At 39.7% G+C, this 16,634-nt stretch overlaps 1 protein-coding gene across 1 annotated transcript; it reads right to left on the bottom strand.

Annotated features, from left to right (window-relative positions):
• Positions 1 to 7,046: 7,046 nt before the first annotated feature.
• LOC138584262 (cytosolic 5'-nucleotidase 1A-like) lies at positions 7,047 to 13,807 on the bottom strand. Its single transcript, XM_069656451.1, has 6 exons — positions 13,616 to 13,807; positions 13,301 to 13,468; positions 11,203 to 11,332; positions 10,979 to 11,101; positions 9,595 to 9,779; positions 7,047 to 8,340 (listed from the first exon to the last, which is right to left on the bottom strand). Exons 1-6 carry the CDS (start codon positions 13,727 to 13,729, stop codon positions 7,975 to 7,977), a joined length of 1,086 nt encoding a protein of 361 aa, XP_069512552.1. The 5' UTR covers positions 13,730 to 13,807; the 3' UTR covers positions 7,047 to 7,974.
• Between the last annotated feature and the right edge of the window lie 2,827 nt (positions 13,808 to 16,634).

Consider the following 16,634-nt stretch of genomic DNA (forward strand, 5'->3'; position numbering starts at 1 on the left):
CTCCAGCATACAGACATAACTCTATATCATTTTCTCTTCGCTCCGTCCCCATTTCCTCTTTCTTCAGGCTTGCTCCATTGTGCCGCCATTTCTCACCATTTTCAGACTTTCCAGACAGGCTCAGGCTTCTCCTATGATGAATGTCTTTAATAATCTCTTTTCAATCTCAGGAGGAGTAGAGGGGTGGGAGCCAATTTAGAACTATCGTCCTGACGGGAGAGACTGTCAGCCGGTGGCTGCCTGGAGGTAATGGTGCTGAAATGGATTCCTGCTACAAGCGCAGAGGTGGAGGTAATTGGTGATGCTTGCTTGCTCAGTGGTTGCACTCTACTTTCCCTCGCTGCCTGGCTGGTTGTGTCGCCGCCTGGCTGGACTGAGCCTCTGCAGGGGCCAAGCTATGCGTCCCTTACTAAGCCTGCAGAACGGACTAAACGCCATGGCTGGTCAACTCAGGCCGTGAAGAAGTACTTAGCTCTTACTCTGGATGTGTTTTTTTTCTCTGATTAGAGTGGGCCTTCCTCAAATCAGACCCTCGCCACTCACACTTCTTCACAAAGTTTTAAGTCGCACTCAAAGCTGAGTGAAGCGCCCTCGGTGAGAGTAAAATACGGCTTTAAGCTTTGGCATTAAGTCCCCTCACTCAGCAGAAACAGGAAGTTTATGTAACCATGATTTCATGTCATCTTAGCACATTTGGCAGATGGCTGTTTATCAATCAGTCTGGTTCTGCACGAAGCTTCTGCCTGTTTTTCTTTGTCACTGTTGCCAAAAGTGCTCAATCATGGTGGAATGAAAGTTTCATTTTTGGAGCGTCTTGCATGATGAATTCAACAAGACGTACGTGGTCAGTAAGTCAGCATCGGTCACTGTTAGAGGGGCGAAACAACCCACTCCAGCTCCATACTAACTGGTTTTATGTGGTGGATTGGAAGTGCGTACTAGTGTGAGAATGTATGGGGTGGTTTGATAAAACGCCCGGTGTTGCTCTCCCATGTGTCCACACACATCGTCCGTGCCACCGGAGGTCCGTTTGATGCTTCTCCAAATGACAAAAGCCAGTTTAACTTGGGGATAAATTGCAGGGGAAAAAAAGCATGGAGCATTTATTAAAGATGGCAGAGACAAAAAGCGGTCTGATGCCCTCCACACAGGGCAGATAAATCTAAAACGCTGGAAGAAAAAGTAATCTTCTAGTTCCACTCTGCGCCGATTAATTTTTCCACCCTACGCACTGATAAAATGTGTCAGTGAATTAATAACTTTTATGAGAGCACCAAAAAGCCCAAGCTAAAACTCAAAGCTCAGAATTGATTTCAGATTGCGTTTTGAGGAAATCACTTAACCTGTAGCAATAATCATGTCTGCATATTGGATGTTGGCTGATGGAGCTCACTAACTGTGTCTTGTATCTTAGCCGGAGCCAGTCGATAAATGCTAACAGGAACAGGTGCACTAGTGAAAAGCCAAGATGAGGAAACAGCGTGTCTTCAGATGTGGCATCGGTAATCCATCTCACGCAGAGACGCTTGTCAATGCCTCCGGACCTGCAGGGTCGCTTTCAGAGAGCCACGCTGTGCAATCAAATGAGAATGGGCTAAATTGAATAAGGGCGAGCTCATTCTGGAGGTGTGGAGAGCGGCTTCTTTGGATCCCTGCAGAACGCACTGTAAGTCAGGCAGTGATTACAGAAGCATATAATGCATAACACAAGGGGGTGAGCATCTGTTTTAAGGAGGAAGTGTGTTAGCAAAGACAAAACCGGTCTATATATCACACAAAGCACCCACCAACAGCTTTAATTCTAAATATGAATATAGAGCGGATGGATAATGTTTCTATAAGCGTGTGCCACTGTGGAGGGGGACCAGCTGACCTCAATACATGTTATTATCATGCCACAGTTTCTGTCAAGAGAGCCTGTCATATCAGTGTGTGTGTGTGTGTGTGTGTGTGTGCTCCACCAGCTCAGTCACACAGCAAGTGGCGAGGGTAGCATCGTGCAGCAGATTCACTGAGTTGCGATCACAAGTGTTCACGGTTGAACAGACAAAGAAAATGAGAGCCACCTGCAGAAAGCCAACTTCATCAGCAGAAGAAGACATTGCGGTGGAGGCTTCCCTGTGGTTTATGGGAAGTGTAGTAAAAAGAACTGCACATAATATAACAAAAACTGATGGTTTGTCCTTAAATTTGTCTTAATTATGCACCAAAATATCAAGCCAAATTCCTTTCATGTAATAACCTACCTAACCTTGGTTCTAGTTATACATTTTTGTATAGTTGCAAGTGTTTTAAGACGTGTTGATTCAACTGTACACTTATTTTGAATGATGCCGTTTGTGGTGCTGTCTGATGCTTTTACACTGACAGGTATTTCTGTCATGTTTCATCCCTGTTTAGTTTGGTACTTAAGATATTTTAGAGTTTTCATTTCCTGTTTTATTTTGTCAATCACCCTTTCCTCTCCTTCCTGCCTAAAGTGTTTTCTTGCTTCTGTGATTGTGTGGTTCTTTATTAGTCTTCAACTCCCCAGTATATTTGGGCCCAGTCCCAATCTCCACACTCACGGAAACTCACAGACTTTGAGGCGCGTTCCCGGTAAGTGCATGAGAGCTTAGTGCTGTCCCACTGTCAGATCAGCAAGTGTGTGAGGGCTCTGATGCGGACTTTTCAACGCCAAATTACGGACTTTCCATGAGTCCACATATCTGCAGACTTCCCCTGCGGACTGTTGGACTTACCCAGAGTTCATAGCGAACTTGGTGACGTAAACAAACGTGATTGTCCAGCCCCCCCACTAAATGGAAACAAATGTTCGTACATTGAAGTAGTATTCAATAAAGTTTGATCAAAAAATAATAATAAATGTAAACAATGGGCGCATGGACGTGACGGGAATCGCAAATACGTTTATCTGTAAGTGACAACAATTAAATATTTGCATTGATTAAACATTAATGCCTTTCTGACTCTTGATTGTTTGTTATATAAAGCTTATCTTAAAACATGTCAACACTGTAAGACACACAAATACATGCTGCAGGTCGGCTTTTTTACTTATTAGATTTAATGGCCTGTCTGGTTTCCAGGCAACGTGTGATGCCATGATAGTGTGTCCCATTCCTCATTTTTATGCCGTTCTCAAACCCTCACGGACTCACACACTGCACACCTGACACCATTAAAGTCTGCAAGTGTTCAGTGCTTCGGCTTTCGGGTGGAGATTGGGATTGGGCCTTGGTCTTTGACTTGCCCTGTTGTGTGGATTTGTTCCTCTCATTGCTCCTTCAGTGTTTTTCTAGACCTTGCTTCTTTTCCTTTTGGGATGTTTGGTTTTATCTGCTCCCCTTGGACTCCAACAGTAAAGTTTTTGTTTTTGCCTTTTGTCTGTTAAAATAAATGTGTCTTTGTATCTGGGTCCTCTTCCTTTTTGTATGTTTACTTTAAATGCTATTAATTATTTTTTTACTAAACTACTTACTAGTTAAATGAGCACATGACTTTGTTTTACTTGTATTACTAGCAACTGAGGCTGTACTTCAACACAGCAGTGCTAACTTATGCATGCTAATACCTGATTTAGACTAGAAACAAGAACAACAGAGTGTTGGACAAATTACAACTTTTTCCAAATGATGAGGCTACAAGGAAAATTTAGGATTTGTTTAAATTACGACAATGCATCCTGAAGAGGTAGGGATGCACGATATTATCGGCATGTTATCGGTGTCGGCCGATATTGGCTTAAAAATGAACTATCAGATATCAGCCAACATGCCGATATCTGCCAATATAATTAACCGATAAAATAATGGGCTGCTGCATACTTGATTAAATGCCTGACCTCGGCGCAATGTCCCCGGCACGAAGAAGACCTGCGCGGCGCAGCGTGATGACGTCACGTGTGTCTACCTGCAGCATGAGTTAGAAGCCAAAATGTCCGTGGTGTGGAAGTTTTTCAAAGTGTCCGAAATAGAAAGCAAAACTTCTATTTGCAACGACTGCTCAGCTTCGATGATGCGAGGAGGAGCCAAGGCAAAGTCTTTCAACACCACAAACTTGATTAACCATCTCAAGTCACCCCGACCGTTGTAACAAATGTGATAAGAGTATCACCATTATACTGTTCGCTAATTCCAATACAGAAGAGAGTTGATGATCTCTGCAATTAGGTGTGCAGGAAAAAAATACCGGTATCGGTAATCGGCTAAATGAGTTGTAAAATATCAGCATATCGGATATCGGCAAAAAATCCAATATCGTGCATCCCTATGAAGAGGATACAGGCCTATGGCTGCATAAAATTTCACAGCAATCCCACTGAATAGTTGCTGATATATTTCAGTCCGAATCTTTAGATAGGCCATGGCTAAAAATGCCTTGATTCTAGCCTGTACTGCATGTAAACCACAGACATAGCTTTGTAAATAGCTACAGTTTATTGAATAGATATCAATTATCACACTATGTGTGATAAATGTTCCCTAGATATCTTGTATGTAGGCATGAGGGCACCCACCAAGGTAATGGTGTCCAAATAAATTACTTAAAAAAACATCTACCTACACATTACTGGCCACCAACCCAGGAACATATTCAGAGCAAATTGCTTGTCAAGAAGATAAATGCATCAGCAAAGTATGAGAGTACGGCTGTTTTTCAGGAACTTTTACTGTGACGTCTTCACACACAAACACACACGCGCATGCACGCGCACACACACACACACACACACACACACACACACACACACACACAAGGAAAGGTTGCCAATTATAGTAACTGTGTGATGAGGTTTCTCATACTGAGCCCCATGCTACCTTTGCCTCTAATCCTTTGTTATTAATTATATCTTCAACAAGCCTACACAGTTCTTGTGGTGTCAGCACAGAGTATCCATGGCAACAGCCGGTTGGTCCCAGCATTCAGACACACACACACACACACACACACACATACACACACACACGCAAACAAACACACTCTGCTGCCGTGCCATTCTGCAAAGATGCTCCTCTGAAGATGTGTAACTCCACTATAGAAAAATATACATTAAAATTACATGAGATACATACATTAAAGATGCCTGATGCTGAATTCACACAGGGCACAGAGTGAAAATGGATTAAAAAAGCATGACAGTCACTGAAATGTCCTTATTCGGTGGTGGGAAGTACATTTACTCAAGTAATGTGTGTAAATACAAATACCACCTCCATTGTATCTCAATTTCATCATTAATACTTCTACTCAGTAACATTTTAGGGGCAAATATTGTACTTTGGACCCCAATACATCACATGAATGATTACTTTATATTTTAATTGCTTAATATAAAACATCTGACTGATGACCTTATTTAATATAACATATTTCTACAGATTAAACCACCAAACATGACAAAGAATTGTCCAAATTTGCTCCACCTTCACTCACTACCACATTAAATGCTCCACACATATCATTGCATCAATAGTAACAATGAAATATTAAGATAGGCCTTTGTATAAGCCTACTTTAACTTTGGTGATTTAAGTACATTTTGCTTATGATATTTATACTAAAGTGCAAATTCTACCCACTGATTGTATAAATAAAATCTGTTCACAAGTGTTGATGAATTCAAAAGTTTGTGAAAAAAAAAGTTGCAATACTTGTGTGGCTTCAGAGGCAGCATCACTTAATCTTATAAACTACCTTAAGTGATGTCACTTGAGTCAAAGTTATGACAACACATTTGAAAATGAAAAAATATCTGGAGGTGTGAAGTCAGAAAAAAGTCAGACCTCTGTAACCTGCTCCTCATCTCTGCTGGAGGCTAGCTGCTGGAGGCTAAAGTAGCCGCTACTAGCCAACTCGAATCTCTTGACACAACGGTTGGCGACCGAGTTGCATTGTGGGTAATGTAGGCGCAAGTTTAAGAAGGATTAAAAGACAATATTTTTGATTTTGCTAAATTGATTTAATACACCCTTTCTACTCTTTTAAAAACCGTTAAAATATTAACTTCCTTGGTTATGGTACAGAGCTTTAGCTTACTCCTACTTTGACTGAACTAAATGATCTGACTCCTTCCTACACCACTCTGAACCTGATAAAAACATATCAGAACTCCTCCTCTAAAGATATTATTTTCTGTTAGATACAAGCCTACCTCTTATGCTGTGTTATTTTAGTCCAAGAAATAAAATGAAGATATTTTTTAAATATTTCTTTGTAACTGTAACCTCAGGCTAGCTCATTAACTTCCAATTAGAGGGAAAGCAGAGTGATTAGCATTGCTCTAAATGTGATTTTTTGGTATCTGGGACAATGGGCCAAACGGGAGCTCATTTGTAACAAAAACATTACTTCTTATACACCTTTTAATTCTTCTTTATACTCGTGAAAATGTATCCATATGGGTTTCTTTGGATGTTCACCTCCCCTATAAAAATTCAATCTGGTTAGACAGGAGCTCCCTCTTGTGGCTTGTTTCATATCTTACATACAAATGAGAGTGGCTCTCCATCGGTGGATGTTGGACACACTGTCAGGGACACTTAATTATTATGACAGAACAGATCTACATAAAAATGTGCTGCTTAAGTTTCATTTCAACTGATTTACTTAGTGAAGAGAAATGACTTCTTTCTAAACAAGAGGCTGTGTTATAAACAAGCAGCATCACGGTGGACAATTATAGCTAAATAACACCATCTACTGCTGAGATGTGCAAAGACGTGGACATAGAAATAATTTCCATACCTAGTAGTTTATTCTAGAGACTCCCAAACTCATGGTCTAGGCTTCTCGAAAGGTCACAAGATTCATTTAAAATATCTTAAATGTCAAAATAATGTAGTGAAGTAGAAAGTTGTTTTTTTTCAATGAAACATTTTTAAATTTTAATACACCAGTAAAGCATCTCTATATAGTACTTAATAAATTCAGTTAATGTACTTCATTACTTTCCCCTGCTGACAAACCAACTGCTCCCTCTGCCCTCCACACCCTCAGTACCAGCTCTGGTAAGTTTAGAGATGCAGGATAGAGAGAACGGCGTGTACAGAAAAGTGGAAAATCTTTTTATTTAGTTGCTGCAACATGAATACCATTGTGGCAAACATCACTTACTGCTGCTGAAAAATGTTACAAAAAACATTATATGAACATTTACGGGTAATTTTAACTTGTCAAAGATGTTAAGTTATGTGCCCATTTGAATATTATCGTATAAATTGAATATTTAAATGTATAAAGTCAGTCCTATTAAAAAAACGGTACAGGTAAAGGAACATTATAGCAAAGTGTAGTTACAGTGTGCTGCCTGATGTCCAGATACAATGTAAAAGCATAAACAACTCAACAACAGAACTTGAGTATAAACATTTGAGGCATAAGGCTTACGTTTTATATAGTTTGTGCGCATCAACAGCAAAAACAGCAAACAAAGAAAAACAGCATCAGTGTTTACCTAAGCCATAGACTGTGTACCCTGCTAAACCCCCTTGTCAAAGAGACATTATAATGAGTTATACGTTCCATTTAGCTGCAAAATCAATGCCAGATCAAAAATGTTTTAGCATTTTTACCTGACTGGTAATTTAAAACAGAAATAAAAACTACTACAGCTGACACTAGCCCTAGAACAACACACAATAAATGTGAAAATTACACAAATAAAAAGGTAAACAGGTACACTGATAGTCTACTAAAAAGGCAAAAAAAAAGGGAACAAGTTTGGTGTTTCTCTAAAAAAAAGTAATGTGTCACCCACTCTAACTCTTATTTTGAAAATACATCAACACATTAACCCAACAGTCTTTAATACCCATCTTTTTAGATTGGTAATTCAATCTACCACCTTAATCCTTGAAAACATTCTCTTACTGTTTTAATAAAAACTTCTTCCTGAATATTCTATTTAAGAGCACATCTGTTGTATGCAGGTGACAGTGTAGTGCATATAAAATTTTTTAACCTCTTTTAAACTTATTCCTTTTTCTCAGGCTGCTCGATGAGTTTCCCTCTGTTGTACTTCTGTCCGATCCCATACGGGACGTGTGCAGAAATGGTCCCCAGTTCCTTGGCGCCCTCAATGTGGAACATCTGGTCGTCAAAGAAGATGTGCGGTTTGATTTTCTGCAGCAGGGGTCCTTTAGGAGCCCCGGCCAAGAAGAGGGCCTCGTCGATCTCCAGGCCCCAGCTGCGGAGCGTCTTCAGGACTCGAGCCCCGGAGCTGGCGGCGCTGCGGGCCGTGACCAGGAAGGTCCGGATGGGACAGTTCATGCGCTCGTTCTTGGCGTAGAATTTCCTCTGGAGCTTTCCCAGAGCCTCCAGGAAACACTTTAAGGGACCCTGATAGAGACGAAAAATCAAGTTGATTTAAAATGTTAGACATTGTTAGTTGAAATTTTTATATTTGTTTTTGTGTATTTTATTTCATTATTACTTTATTTTATTATTATTACAAGTTTTTCTTTAAATCACACTTCTTGTTATTGCTTCTTTTCCTGTTGGATCTGCACATTGGCTTGAGCACCTTTCACCAACTTAAAAACAACTGTATAACGCATTGTTGGTTGATGACAAAGATAACAAAAAGTTTAAAACACACACACCCTGTGACATTTATGACGCCTGAGTTGATCTTAAAACATTTTTTGAGCCGGAAGGACAGGTTTTTAGACGCTGCAGAGACATTTCCCAGTGCCTCGTTCTTCTCTGTTCTAATAGCTGATGAACTGTTCTGCTCCATATGCGTCTCCTTTTTGTATTTTGCTTCATCATGTTTTTGTAATTTGTGAAAAATAAGTCGTTTAGAAGATGTTGTAAAAACTTCTTGTTTGTTAATTTCTCCTTTCACATTGCTTTTATGTTTATTAACAAAAAAGACTCAACATAATTCAATCAGCGGTTTACTGATGATAAAGAGTTTAAAAAGGGATCAAAACAGAAGCAGCAGCAGAACAAGAGATATCGTCATTTTCTTGCTAACCAACAATTTGCACCAGGAATCTGGTGTTTTGCTATAAGCGGCGAAAAAGCAGCCTCGACCTGCTACACTCAAGCAGAAATGAGGAACGAGCTACACAGGTCTGGTAGCATCACGTCTAACTCCACACCCCCAGATTCTGTTACACTTTCAAATAGGTATTTTTTACTCATCCAACTGATGCTGACTCAAGTGACATTACTTGAAGCAGTTTTTATCCACAGCTCCTTCTTGAGCCAAAAAAGTATTATAAAACAGGCTGTACTACTCCCCAACATCTGTTAATAGATTTGGTAGCGTAAACAAACCTTTTGCTGTGAATTAGCAGCTATATCAATCATTAAGAAGCTATGGACATTACATTAGTCCCCCTGCAGATTACTTGAGGGTCCAACCAACTGTATTAATTTGGATAAAAAACAATGACTGTCAGTATTTCCTTTTTATTCCGAGTACATTTGAATGGGCCACCACTTTCTGACGGAGCATTAAGAGCTGTTTTCTTGTCAGGGTTTAAAAGTTTCTGAATCAGCAACACATTAAAACTCAGAGGAACTAACAAAATGTCTCATCATGAGGCGTCTATAATGAACAGTTAACAAACATCCATCAGTTACCTGAGCCAGAGGTTTGTTCTCGAACTCCTTCTCGTGCTCAAAGAAAGTGTCCAGGCCGTGTTTCTTCACGATGATCTCTGACTCGTCTGAGAACAGCACGGCGTCGCCATCAAACGCCACTCTCAGCTGAGTTTCGCTCAGCTCTGTCTGTGTGTCGGGCATGAACATGGTGGCTGCAGCGATGCCTGAATGAGAGGAGGGGCGGGTTAATATTCAGCTTTTGGGTGCACATCAATCATTTGGTTTACGAAGTGTTAAATTTGTATCCTCACAGCCGCAGGCATCTTCAACTTCCTGTTTTATTAACGATATTTCAACTTCCTCGTAACACTTCCTCTGATGCGTCCATATTTAATTAGGAAAAATCAAATGCAGAGTTTTTATTGACACTTTTCAGACAATATCTCAGCTACCACAAAGAAAAATTCAGACAAATATCCTGATTCCTTCACAAAAGACTTCAATGCTTTGTTTGGAAATTAGTCATAGCTGTCGCTACATTCTTCACATTACTGACACTTGCTGAGAACATAAACTGTCAATCTGTTAGAGTCACAACATTAATATATTATATAACTCTGTATATGGTTGTTAATGTGCATGCTAGGAGAGATTCAAAAGGAATTTGAAAGATGTATTGATGTGAATAAACATGTAGGTGATGTATTTCCTGTCCTGAAACGTGTTCTCTTATTAATTTGCAATTGAAATGTGTCCATGCACAGGTACACTTGAACACACGGCATGGTGGAGGCAGTGTTAGCATGCATTGCAGGTATGTGTGCTAATGTAGGCTCAGATATTGATATTTTTTATTTTGACTTCTATTAAAACAAGGCACAGGTAGGACTACAACTAATTATTATTTTCAGGGTTTTTTTTCATAAATTAATTAATAATTTAAAAAGTTTTTAAATTGTGAAAAATTCCCATCACAGTTTTTCAGAGCCCAGAGCCATATTCTGACAATAATTGACAAACCAACAGTCAGAAAACCAAAACTATTCACCTTACAGTGATGGAAAACAGAAAAGGGTCGTAAATCCTCACACATGAGAAACTAGAATGCAAATGTTTTGCATCCTTGTTTGATAAAAGATTTTTTTTCCTGCTAAAGAATAAACCAATTAATTCCACCACTACATCTGAATGTTTCAGACATGTTTGTTTTGTGCCATAAATCACACGCTGTCTTCCAGCAGCTCCTTCTTGCAGCACAGTGTGAGGTAGAGCGTGAGTCACACACAAAATCAACATGCAAGTGTGTAAATATCAGTGTAGTACAAACACACCCCAAGGCTGCTGAGAGTAACTGATGCACTGATATATTTATGTTGCAAAGAAGGTTGTTTGTGATAGAAATCAGGATTATAATCAGACTCACCTTCCTCTATGGCCTCTGTGACTTTCTCAGAGTCCTTTGAGAGGTAAAGGTTAGTCATATAGGCCTTCAGGTAGCCGATAGGACTTTTCCCTCCTGTCATACAGAACCGCTCGATGTTCAAATCTGAAAGTGTAAAAGCAAGTTTGAGATGTGTGATGGAAAAAAATCACATTTTACTGTTTAACAGCTTTTCTTTTTAATGTTTGTTTTGTGACGCAGTGTACCGTAGTGATTGATGCTGTTTATGAGGCGGACTCCAACCTGGGCGTGGTTATTAGTCATTAAGACGATGTCAAACAGCTCCTCGCTGTCTGGGTAGAGCTTCCTCAGTCGATCATTCACGTTCATCAGGGCCTGTGTTGGACAGAAAAACACCAAAAGCCAGGATGTTGAGTCAGAGCGTTCATCCCAAGGTTACAACACAAACTTTACAACATTAAAGCCACAGCAACTTTCCTTCCTTGTATGAACAAACTGGTGAGAGCCAGAGCGATAAACAAAAGCACAAAGTTAGCTTATTGATTATACAGCATATTATTGCAGGTAAATAACAATGTATGGTAAAGCAGAAATGCTGAGGATATGTTTGAGGTAGTTAAGTAGGTAGTTCAACTCAAAAGCTGAAAATGTGATATTTCTGCCTGGAAGAAAAGTAGTGATGGTCATGGGCGAAACCACCCATTCTTTGGGGGGGGTTGCGTTCCCCACAATACTGACAAAATACCAATCTGTCCCCCCCAATATACAGCAGAAAATATGTCCTCATATCTGCACCCTGTCAACTGATCTGCCTCCCGTTATTTCTTATTTATTTTTAATATATTTCCATTTGTTAAGGAAAACATAAGTGTGTGACACTCCTCCTAAGTGTACACTTGGTTATGGCCAAATTAAGCCAGCAAACCGGTACATTTACCAAAGAAGCGCTCCTGTCTGTGCAGGGTTGCCAGGTTCATGGATTTTCCTCGGAATAGGGCAACTTTTGAATCGTTGCTGCGGGTTGAATTTCATTTGTCTGCCAGTGGGTAGACCTATACTGCATGCAACATTACATGAATACCATCAATTCATAAAAATATAGCAGACAAAATATAATAAAGTGAAGCAACATGATAAAGTATGATAAGGAGGAGAGAGAACAGATTTATGTCTTGTATGAGTTTAACAAATCTGTGTATTTTATGATACATTTGGCAATGATAGTGATGCTGATGTACTTTAAAAACAGTGTAAATGGTTTAATCGGCAGGAGCATATTTTGAGGTCTGGTACTGGGTTGACTTTCTATTGGCCCTTGGCAATTAAGCTACTTTTGTGGCAAACTGGCAAGCTCGTCTGTGAGGGACAGTAATATGATTCCGACCTAAGAAACAAAGGGAGCAGGATACAAGATGTTTTTCCCAGACAGTAAGTAATCTCTATAAACAGATAGTGCTATGTCGTCAGTTAAAAAAAACGATAGTGGAAGGGTTCCGAGGTTGGACAGTAAGTAACATTAACTAAATACATAGAAATGTAGGAACTGCACAAAAAATTCTGGGGGGGATAACTCTCATTTAGACCCCCCTAATGTCTATGGTTATGCAGTAAGTCATTGATCCTGTTACACCTGATATCCTGTCAGGTTTACATTTGAAAAAAGCCAAAGCTTCAACCCAGTGTCTGTTGCAAGCTAGCAGGTCTGTACCTCTTGTCATTGAGTCATTGCAAAACAGCCAAGGATTACAAGATATTTTAACAGTAACAGGGTACAATCCGACAGCACAATCACCAACAATCATGAACATCACTCAAGCTTTAGGGGAAGTTGCACTGTAGTTTTATGGCATGATTTCAGAACCTTTTTGACTGCATTACAAGAAGGAGTGGAGGCAAAGAGGGATTTTCTTTACTTTGGCCTAACACTGTGCATATTTGGCAACACTGTGGTCTGGTTTGTCTTCAATGTCAATGCAGTACTTCAATCATATCACAGGTGGATTACATGACTTCCTCAGATGTGACATTTAAAGAATGAAAGAAACTGCTAATGCTAATTAAGAGAGAAAATGTCTATTTAGGTGAATAACGGTTTAAGCATTGTACTGGAATAAAGCCAAAGCAATTACAGAGTTGTTAAGGTATGAACTAGAATATAGATCCTGATGCAAGGCTTAAAACTAGGAGTCATGCAGTCACGCAGAATTTGCGAGTTTTTCCTGATGTTTTTCCTGGTGTGAACTGTGTCCACAACGTGATAAAGCAATGCACTTCAGGGACAACGCCTTGCAGGCACACTACAGAGACCTGTAGCAACTAGTAGATAGCGGGCCGATACCTCACCGTGACGAAGGGGAAAGCTGCTCCTGGCTTCAGGGGCTCGTTTTCATGCTCCTGCTGATAAGCCACATAGTTCTCCAGTCCTTGTTCCTTGTAGATTTTCCTCTCTTCCACCATGTTGAAGAGGGTGCGAGAGGAGACGGCGATGGTAACAGCGTACTTGGGTTTGGGCTGCAAATGAATAGAAAGTTTGATAAAGCACTCAATGCCTAACTTGGTTTGTTTAGCACTTTAAAAAAGGTCAGATGTTTAGTTAGAGTGTATGTGCTTCGAACACACATACTTTTGGTTATAAACTTTTCAGCTAAATGTACTTACAGGTCTAGGTTTGTTAGTTTTAAGGTTGTCAAAGAAGGCTTTGGCCGCAGCCCAGTCTGTTTCATCCGCGCTGTTTTCAGTTTGAGCTGAATCGTTTGGCTTGATTTCACTCATTTTTAAAACAATAAACTTAAGTTTGTCCAAAAACCGTAATAAACCCGGATGAAAGGTAAGGTGAGGCAGCAGCAGCTCGTAAACCTTCCGGAAATGTTCTAAAAGAATGCTAAGTGGGCGTGTCTAACGGCCAGTGACGTAGGCAGGACTGGGCATCCCTTTCGCCTGGTCGTGTTGAGAACTTGGGCTCTTTTCGGTGATCGCGTCATTTGACTCAACTCAGCAAAAAAGGGCCGACTCTTTGCTCCCAAACCACTCTTTTTTTAAGTACCATTTCTGGCTTTCATAATTCAGACAAAAACATCAAACACTATTAAATATGTATTTAACATTTTATTGATATTGAACTGTGTTGCAACATATATAATATTAATAATAAAACTGTGCTTGGCTACCAATGTTATTATCAAAGTGAGACATTGTATTTAATATCGGATCACCCGAATATTATGTCTTGTATAAATTTCTAAAAACAAGGAAAACTCAAAAAAGAAAGAAAAATGGCTCTCAGACAGCTCTCATCCTTCACATGGAGGAGCCGGCTCACAGGGCAAACTCGTTATTAACATACACATTACAAGGACTTAGTTATTGGGACTAGATGCATGTCAGGGCAAGGCAAGTTTATTTTCATAGCAGCTTTCAGACAAAATGCAAATCAAAGTGTTTCACAGGAGTTAGAAGAACAATCATTTTGAAATAATGATGTACATTTCTGAAATCAACAATTAAACCAATAATAATACATCATAAGTTCAATAGCAACTGGCAAGATAGTGGAGTGGTCAAGTCTGTTGCTTTGTAGAGGGAAGGTTGCGGGATTAAGGCTGGTTGGCAAGGCGGTTAGTCTTGCTGTCTCGCAGAGAGAAGTTCCCTAGTTCTATACACAAACAATCACAATGGGATGAAAGGTAGATAAGCCCAAACAGGTAAATAATTCAGGGTGGCAGGTTGGTGAAGTGGTGAGCACCATCACCCTGTGAGGAGGTCCTGTGTTTGATTAACTGGCTGGGGCCTTTCTTTAACAAAATATTGGGACACAATGGTTAAGCTAAGTTGTCAGAGCAGGTGCCTCATATGCAGAGGCTACAGAATCAGCTGGCTAAGTAAGCTAGTGCTAGCGTTAGCTTATAACCCCTCACTCCTTTCCAGCCAACCGTCTAGTCCAAATATGGTAAAAACAACAACAACAACAACAACAACAACAACAACAACAACAAAAATCATAATCATATGTTACAGTAATTCTTTTTATGACCGTAATGTACCAAAATAACAAGCCAGACTTTTATATGTTGAAAACCTATGCAACATTAAACCTCATTAATTCTGACTCCTACCAGAACCCCAACTGTGTGTCAGTCCTTGTTGTCGAACTTAAGTGACCTCATTAATGTCCTTGTGGCTAATTGGTAGCAAATCCCTGCAGCCAGGTTTCAAATCTTGTTAAATGCCTTCCCAGAAGAGTGGATGTTGTTGTAACAGTTTGTTAATGCCACTAGTTTTGTAATTAAGATTTTAAACAATTGCACATGGGTGTTATGCTCTGGTGTCTATAATAAAATGAATGTAACTAACTTTGAGTCAGCTTGGATATGGTTAGCCTTCATGTAGGGACATGTTTCAGTCAACATAGTTGGCAGTTATTTTATTCTTGTTGTATGTTTTTTTATTCTGCTAGTCATTTTGCATATAAACATTTTGCTTGAATTTATTAACATGTAGGCTACATAACATGTTATGACTGACGATTTTATTAGATGTTTTATAAAGCTTTGTATATTGACAGATTTCTTGTCATTAATGTGATGTCTGATATATAGCTATGTCTCAGTCCAACTGGGTATGGGCCAAATGTTTGGTCTAACTTACACTACATAACAAATAGATACATATTGTTCATGGTAGAAATGTCTTCAAGGTCAGGTTATGTTTACTAAACAAACAAACAAAAGCAAACAACCATTATGTTATACACTGTGCACTTTTGTAGGCTTTGTTTAGCCATTTTAAAGTATATATTAAGTTATATAAGTTTTTTTTTTTTTTTCTTTTATGTTTATTGTTACTTATCACAACTCTGCCACTTTGCCATGTAAATCGTTTTATATAGCCTACTATCACTATGCATATGAATATTATTATTATTATCATCAGAATCAGTTTTGTCATTATTATTATTATTTAACTTGATCTGATATTATGTAGGCTATCTCCTTTTACTACACCAAAAACTGAATTTCGCCTCTGGGGATCAGTCGAGGCTTATGTTTTTTTCTTCACTTAAATAGGCTTGTGTGTTCAAGATAAATATCTTAAATACTGCCCTTGTAAGCTAATTGAAATAACAAGAGCTTACACAATCTGTCTCTCACACGCACACACACACACACACACACACACACACCGTCCGCTGGCACATGAATGACCTCCCTCCTCCATCACACCCCCCCACAGTTGGTAGAGTCCGGGGACGGAGCATCATGGCGATTGACGGTAAGTACTCTGTCTCAGGTGTACTGCGGGACTCGGGTGAAACTTTCCTCGGGACAAGATTTGAACGCTGTAAAAAAAAACACATTAAATGTTTACCCAGTGATTGTGTTTTTGTTGTTTTGACATCCGGTATCTTTTTTAAATCTTCACCGTGAGAACCGCAGTGCTCCGTAGCTGGGACAGCTAGCAGCTGATGCTTAAGTGCGGACACCCGCACCGATGCAGGAATGTTGTGATCCCTTCATGGGATGCGCGCGAGCTCTTTCAGCCGCGGGAAGTGGTTCTAAAAGTGGATTGAGACGCAGCCAGTACCGGTGCTTTGGTCGACCGTTAGAAGCCGTTTGTGATGTGTTTATGACAAGCTTGTCACAGCGTAGCGATGATTTTAAATATTTATTTTTTTGGCGTT

This window comes from Semicossyphus pulcher, unplaced genomic scaffold, assembly GCF_022749685.1.
Source record: "Semicossyphus pulcher isolate SPU_LCO1_2020_fin unplaced genomic scaffold, fSemPul1.0.p SCAF_11, whole genome shotgun sequence".
In the NCBI taxonomy this organism is placed as follows: Eukaryota; Metazoa; Chordata; class Actinopteri; order Labriformes; family Labridae; genus Semicossyphus; species Semicossyphus pulcher.